The following is a 7,719-nucleotide window of genomic DNA, read 5'->3' as shown; positions in this document are numbered from 1 at the left end:
CAGCTAATATTACATATTTTAAACTGTATGTTGGGGGCCGGAGAGGTGGCTTGGGGGTTAAGGGCACTGGCTGGGACCTGGTTTTGGTTCCCAGCCCTCTAGTGGTGGCTCACAACCATCTGTAACTCCATTTTCAGGGGATCTGTCGCCCTCTTCTGGCATCCCCTGGTATTACATGCACAGGGTGCACATAAGCAGATGCCCACAAACACCCATTCCCATGAAATACATCTAAAACGTTTTTTAAACAAATAAACAAAACAAAACAACAAAACAGGGAAGGTGTATGTTTGTAGATGGTTTTTCCAGGGCAGTGATGGGGAGATGGTTGGGGGGCGGGGGGTCTCCCAGTGAAGCCACAGGCTCACAGCTGGAGGCGGACAGAGGACAAGTAGTAGGATTGGACGTTGTCTGCAAGTGCCGCTCACTGGCAACCACAAAGTTCACAGAGGCAAAGAGCGATTCTCTCCTGAAATCCTGATGGGGCCCCGGCATCACCTCCTCCTGGAGCCCAGCCCAGGAGGCTGAGTTGCGAGCCTGGCCTCTGAACTGTGCTTTGATAGTTTCAAGGCCCCCCAGTCGGTGGTTGCTTTCTTGGCACAGGCCACAAGGGGCAACTAGGAAAACTCACAGTCACTTTAATATTCAAGCCTGCTTGGATCTGACACTTTGCTACTTGGAGGACAAAGTAGCAGGTTGAGGCAGCCCCTCTGCCCTCGGGACACCTGGAGACCAGTGACAGCAGGAACAGCCAGCTGCCCCGCCCTCCTGATGGGGCAGCCAGTGCAAAGGCCCCAGCTCGGACTGTGAGCAGAGGCAGCCAGAGCATATTTACAGGACTGACACCCCCCCAGTGACTGTGAAGGCGGCCCTCAGACACACAGAGGCCACCCGCACCCGAGTGGCCCCAGCCGGGCCCCAGCAAAGCATCAGGCAGGTGGGTCCCCCAGCTTGCTGCTGGCATTGGAGACCCTCTTGTACTCTCTGAGGTTGCGCAGTCGAGCGCTGAGGCTGCTGATCTCCACCACATGGGCCTGAGGCACCCATCCCTTCTCACCATCGGCCAGGCGCACACCCTCCAGCCAGCCTAGGAACACACAGCAAGGAAGGGCTGCCAGATGGGCCTGGGATGGAACACCGTGTAGCCCGATGCCAGCCAGGGGCCAGGTGACATTACCATAACGTCACCAGCTCCTGGGAAGGGCCACACCTCTGAGAAGGGTATTTCCTACTCTCCCCCATCACTCTCCATTCTCAAGCAGGAAGTCCTTCTTCTGGTCTAACCAGATTCCCGAATGCTGTGGTTGGTCGCCATTTACATAACCTTCCCCTGTGACAGGTTGGTCATGTAGCTACATCCTGCCCCTCAAAAGGGCTCTTGGGAAGGCCTGGTTCTCACCATCGCTGGTCCTGGTCTTCACTGCCAGGATGTCTGTCTTCTCCAATGTGAGTTCATCCGGCTGCAGGGCCTTGTAGGTCCTCACACACTGGACCTGGGGGCGGTCTGAGAGCCGAGAGAGGGTCCAGAAGTCCCCAGATCAGAGATGGGAGGCAGTGGGGAAAAAGAAAACCGGGGACCCATCGCAGACAACTTTCCTAACCTGAGGCTCTGACCAAGTGTGCTGACCACCCCAGCTCACGGTGACACCTCGAACTGACCTCTAGACTCCCCCACAAACCCCAAATGCCCTTTACATGCCCCAACAGTTCTCTGGGCGTCTAAAGTCACAAAGGCCCCTCAAGATCCATAGTGCTGGGATGGAGAGATGGCTCAGTGATTAAGAGCACCGACTGCTCTTCTAGAGGTCCTGAGTTCAATTCCCAGCAACCATATGGTGGCTCACAACCATCCGATCTGATGCCCTCTTCTGGTGTCTCTGAAGAGAGCAATGGTGTACCCATATATATACAATAAATAAATAAATCTTAAAAAAAAAAAAAAAAGACCCACAGTGCTCTGCGTGACCCCGCCCACTCTGGCTCTCCTCCCCTCCTAGCCTGCTTCCCTCAGACTCTCAGGATGTTTGTTCCAGCCACACAGGGCTGCTGTGGGCCCTGACTCCACCCTCAGGGCCATCTCTCAGAGGCTTCTGCTGATGGCTTGGCTAGAGGAGGAGGCTGGTCCTTGGCCTCAGTGGGGCTCAGAGCCCAAATGAGAGACTCTGTCCCGCTCCAGCCCTTAGAGTTTGATGACAGAGTAGACAGATGAGAAAGAACACTGCAAAGGACTTTGAGCTGGGTGTGGTGGCTCACACTTGCAATCCCAGTACATAGGGAAACTGAGGCAGGAGGTTTGCTACTTATTCAAGGCCAGCCTGGGCTACACAGCAAGACTCTTGTCTCAAAAAGGGAAGAAGAAAGGAAGGGAGGGAGGGAGGGAGAAGACCAGACCTGGCCTGACTCTCAGCTCAGGCAGGAACTGGCTGTGTGACCTTGGGCAAGTTACTTAACCTTTCTGAGCCTTAGTTTCTAAGATGGGGAAAAAACCCCGAAGCCAATGAACCTGGCTAACTAGATCACCACGAGGAGTAAATAAAATGAGTCCAGTCCCCGGACATAGCCACAGCGCATGCTTGCTAGGAATGTGTCTGTCTCTCCCTCTCAGACCTGTGCCTCTGCTCAAACACCTTCCAGGGCTACCCATGGTCCACTGGCTGCCCAGATCCTCTCCACGAGATGTGGCCTGCTTGACAGCCTTGTATCACACCCAAGGGAGCTGCCTCCATCCCAGCTGAGCCTCCAACCCGTTACCACCATCATCTTAGCAACCCCACCCCCCACCCCCAATACACCAGGCCTATCTGCTTTGCAACCGACACAGACAGACAGCTGTGGGTTCCGGACCCAGCTCTGTCTAGCCCAGACGACCTAGACTTGGCACTTGAGTCTCTCTGAGTCTCTCAGTCTGCAAGATGGGTTGCCTGCGCCTACGGGGTTGGCCTGTGCACCCTGCCCAGCCCCTAAGTGGTCTTCAGAGCCACCCCAGAGAGTTCTGGGTCCTACCTTCCCCATCACATGTGATCTCCTTGTCCTCCTGGGGGTTGGATGGTCTCAAGGCTGAAATCCACCGTTGCTTCTCACTTCTATGGAGGGGGAGGTGTGGCTATGCGGGGCGGGGCAAGTTACAACGGCCCAGAGCAGGGGTGGGAACCAGAACTGGGAGAGCTTGGGTAAGGTGCAGACATCCTTGGCTACAAAGCAAGGCACCAGGCCTTTGCCCCAAACCCCACTGCTTCTACGCGGAGTTTTAGCCAACGCGACCTCGCGCCGCCTCCCATCCAGCCTCGCTCTCTGCCTCTGCGGGTGCAGCAGGGCCCCTGCTCAGGGTTTGCTTACTCGGTCCGTGCTCTCAGCAGCAGCTGGTGCCTGGCGCGCTGCCCGTGCAGCAGCCTGAGCAGGAACACATGGCCTGGGATGCCCTGGAGCTTCAGGCTGAGGTCTCGAACCTGTAGCTCAGCTATGTTGGCATGGACAAAAACGGCAAACTTCCCGAGCCTGGAAAACAGACAGCGGGGCAGGAAGGGTCACCAGAGCCTGGGTGCCAACCCCTGAGCCACCGCAGGACCCCGTGAACTGGTGGAGGGTGAAGGAAGGCTTGTTTGGTCTTCCAGGCCTGGCTTCACTGGGCGCCATTTCCCAGTTGGCAATAAGGGTCCTATCACGGCATCCAAACAGAGCTCAGGAGGCTAAGGCATGAGGAATGCACTGAGTTCAATGGCCTCAGTTTCTGCTGGCTGAAGATTATGGGAACCACACTCCCACCCCAAGGACGCTTGTGGCACTGTTTCCTGGACTCCCATGGGGCTTGTATCAAGTCAGAGCCAGGTGCTGCTGAGTCTGCCGGTGGAAGAGGCAGGGAGGTGGGTCCGGACCCTGGGTTTGTTAATCTAGCCCAGAAACAGGCCCCCCTCCTCTCCTGTAACACTTCGCTGTGCAGGAGGCCTGCATCATGTCCACCTCCCCCCATACACACGCTAGAGCAGCGGTTTTCAATCGTCCTAATGCTGCGTGCGACCCTTTAATACAGCTCCTCATGGGGTGGCGACCCCCAACCATAAAAGTATTTCGCTGCTACTTCCTAACTGTAATTTTGCTACTGTTATGAATCATAATGAAAAGACCTATGTTTTTTCTGATGGTCTTAGGTGACCCTGATGAAAGGGTCATTCAATCCCAAAGGGGTCGTGACCCACAGGTTGAGAACCATTGGACTAAGGGGAGCGGGTCCCCTTTTCCTTTGCTTCCCTGCCCTGGCAACTGTCTATCCTGAAGCACCTGCCCCCACCTGACTCGCTATGCTCACCTGGACACAAGTCTCTGGTTTCTCCCACCACTCTGCCCTGCAAACTGGCCAGGACCAGAATGTCGATCCTCTGCACAGCCCATCCCTACTCTCAGAACAAGACCAGCCTCTACCATGACTTCAACATCCCCACTCCCCTCTCTTGTTTGTCTGTCTGTCTACCTGCCTATCTATCAACAGTATCTTACTATGCAGTTCTCATTGCCTATCTGTCTGTCTGTCTGTCTATCTATCTATCTAATAACAGGATTTTACTATGTAACCCTCATTGTCTGTACCTTGCTATGTAGACCAGGCTGGCCTCTGTCTGTCTCTGCCTCCAGAGTGCCGGGACTAACGGCGTGCGCCCTCATCCTGACACACTGTCTTTTCTCCCACCGTCCACGGCCCAGCTTCACCAACCCCTAGGCACACCTTGCTCAGCTATAACTTATCTTTCCCAAATCACTTCTCTATACAAAACTCCTACTCACTCTTCAAAACCCAGCTCAAGGGCTAGAGAGGTGGCTAAGAGCCCTTGTTGAGACTCAGAGGACCTGGGTTCAGAACCCAACACCCATGTGGCAACTCACAATGGTCTGAAATTCTAGTTCTCGAGATTCTGGTGCCCTCTTTTGGACTTTTGGGTATTGCATGCACATGGAAGTGCACAGACATACATGTAGGCAAAAGACCTATACACATAAACTAAATCTTACTTAAAGAAAAAAAAAAAAAAAAGCCAGGCAGTGGTGGTTAATGCCTTTAATCCCAGCATTCAGGAGGCACAAGTAGGTGGAGCTCTGAGTTCGAGGTCAACCTGGTCTAAAGAGTGAGTCCCAGGACAGCCAGGGTCTACACAGAGAAACCTTGTCTCGAAAAGAAAACAATAAATAAAACAAAGCAAAACAAACAAAACTAAAACCAGCTCCAGTCTCTTCCTCTGGCAACTTTACTCATTTTCAGACCAGGCTATCAGTCTCCTTAGCATAGCTTCCCATTAAAACAACCACCTGTAATTTCAGCTCCAGGGCAGCCGTACGCCTCCAGCCTCTGAGAGCATCCTCACACATTCACGCACAGACGTGTAATTAAAACAACCAAAACCAACCAAATGGTAGCCCATGCTTGAATTCCCGACACTCAGGAGGCTGAGTGGTTAAGTCTGAGACAAACCTAGACTACGCATGGAGTTTCAGGTCCGTGTGGACTCCAGAATGAGACCCTGCCTTATAAACTACAAACAAAGAAAATGAAGAATCCAGGTGAGGTTTGGCCATACGCACCTTTGAGCAGAGTGCTTGGGAGGCAGAGACAGGCAGATCTCTGTGAGTCCTAGGCTAGCCTGCCCTACATAGTAAGTTCCAGGCTAGCCAAGAATTACTTAGTGAGACCCTGTCTCAAAACTAAAACATTCAGGGCTGGTGAGATGGTTCAGTGGGTAAGAGCACCCGACTGCTCTTCCGAAGGTCCAGAGTTCAAATCCCAGCAACCACATGGTGGCTCACAACCATCTGTAATGAGATCTGACTCCCTCTTCTGGTGTGTCTGAAGACAGCTACAGTGTACTTACATATAATAAATAAATAAATCTTTAAAAAAAAAAACTAAAACATTCAACAATAACAAACAGGAACAAAAAAACCAGTGACCAGTGATGTGGCTATCAAGATGGATGTCCACAGGTCTAGGGCTCCCGTGGACATAGAAAAATCTCATTCATCTCTATATCCTCAGCAGCCAGCACAGCCTGGTGCAGCCTGGCAGTGCAAGGGCATTTCACTGGTGCGAGGTGGCTCAGTGGGTAAAGGCACTTGCTACCGACCTTGGTGACCTGAGTTTGATCCCCAAGACCCACATGGTGGAAGAAGAGAAATGACTCCTAGTGGTTGTCCTTTAACCTCCACGTTGTGACGTCAGAACACACACAAAATAAAACATCAGAGGGGCTGGAGACATGGCTCAATGGTTAAGAGCACTGACTGCCCTTGCAGAGGTCCTGAGTTCAATTCCCAGCAACCACATGGTGGCTCACAACCATCTGTAATGAGATCTGATGCCCTCTTCTGGTGTCTCTGAAGACAGCTACAATGTATTCATATAAATGAATAAATCTAAAATTAAAAAAAAAATCACAGCTGTGGGGCACTCTCCATACTGATGAAGACAGGGTGTAGCAGGACAGTGGGTATTGGTCTGGGGTCCGTCCACCTCCTGGCCCCTTTATTCTCCCCAACTTTGAGACTGACAAGGGAACCTGCTTGCCGGGGAGGCATCTCCGGAACAGAAAGGAACCGTTTGTGCAGTGTGCCAGCACAGGGGAGCTGCCAAGAGCTTGCTGTCACGGGACTAGTGGCGGAATTTGGCCTGGCCATGTGTCTCATCCCTGACCCAGACTCAAGAGCAAGGGCGAGTCCCCGCACCCCTCGCCTCTGCCTGATAGAGTGGCCTGCCTCAATGCTTTGGTTGCAGAGCCTCCAAGGTCCAGGCCACCCTGCAGCTCAGCCCCAGACCAGTTGAGGCGAGTCCACCACAGGAGACAAAGGATGGAATTTCCCCCAAGCCCCACTCACTCCTTCCTCCGGGACAACAGTAGGCAGTCATTGAAGAGGTGAAGGTACACGGCCTTGCTGGACAGCTTCAGTTTGGCTGGCGGTGCAGCGGGCAGGGGGGCCAACTCCACCAGCTCCCCGTGCCGGACCAGCCAGCGGGCCTGTGAGATCAGCGGGAAGATCTGGAGAGAGGGGTGAGCAACAGGAAGGGCAGGTGAAGCGGGGGATGCTGGGAGCAGAGAAAGGAAGGCATGGGCAGTGACTACCTACGCCCTACGCCCCGAGCCAGGAGGATTGCCGTCTCTTACCTTGCCCTCAAAATGGATCTTCTTGCTTAGATGAATGAGTTCCTCCGTCCGCTTCATGGACTGCACGCTCGCGTTGCACTCCTGCACCAGCTGGGAGCGGGATGGGGGCCGTTATCTGGGTCCCCACTATGGGAAGACGTGGCTCTCAGATGCCCACAGCTCTAACCCTTTGAGCTCACCTCCTTTAGGGCGCTGAAGGCCTTGGTGGCCATGTCCTCATCTTGGGAGCCCGGTGCTGTCCGCTTCAAAATGTTCTGGTGGGAGAGAAGGAGACATTTTTCTGAATGCTGTTGCCGCTTGTAAGGTGTCCAGGAGTAAATTACCCCTCACTCACGTCCCTATAAGCCGCCCTATTGAAACTCATTGGATCACACACAAAAAAAGACAAGAGGGGGGCTGGTGAGATGGCTCAGTGGGTAAGAGCACCCGACTGCTCTTCCAAAGGTCCAGAGTTCAAATCCCAGCAACCACATGGTGGCTAACAACCATCCGTAACAAGATCTGGCGCCCTCTTCTGGAGTGTCTGAAGACAGCTACAGTGTACTTACATATAATAAATAAATCTTTAAAAAAAAAA

General features: G+C 53.3%; 1 protein-coding gene across 2 annotated transcripts in view; it reads right to left on the bottom strand.

Annotated features, from left to right (window-relative positions):
* Positions 1-287: 287 nt before the first annotated feature.
* Positions 288-7,719, bottom strand: part of Arhgef19 (Rho guanine nucleotide exchange factor 19) — a 19,130-nt gene continuing 11,698 nt past the window's right edge. For both annotated transcript variants that reach the window (XM_021160108.2, XM_029476485.1), the window contains 7 exons: positions 7,322-7,396; positions 7,143-7,232; positions 6,856-7,016; positions 3,337-3,495; positions 3,004-3,083; positions 1,400-1,504; positions 288-1,087 (listed from right to left, as the gene is read on the bottom strand). In XM_021160108.2, the coding sequence (XP_021015767.1) occupies positions 930-1,087; positions 1,400-1,504; positions 3,004-3,083; positions 3,337-3,495; positions 6,856-7,016; positions 7,143-7,232; positions 7,322-7,396 (828 nt within the window). In that variant the 3' untranslated portion in view covers positions 288-929. The remainder of the gene's footprint in view (positions 1,088-1,399; positions 1,505-3,003; positions 3,084-3,336; positions 3,496-6,855; positions 7,017-7,142; positions 7,233-7,321; positions 7,397-7,719) is intronic.

This window comes from Mus caroli, chromosome 4, assembly GCF_900094665.2.
Source record: "Mus caroli chromosome 4, CAROLI_EIJ_v1.1, whole genome shotgun sequence".
Lineage (NCBI taxonomy): Eukaryota > Metazoa > Chordata > Mammalia > Rodentia > Muridae > Mus > Mus caroli.
This window is presented reverse-complemented; position numbering and strand designations above follow the sequence as displayed.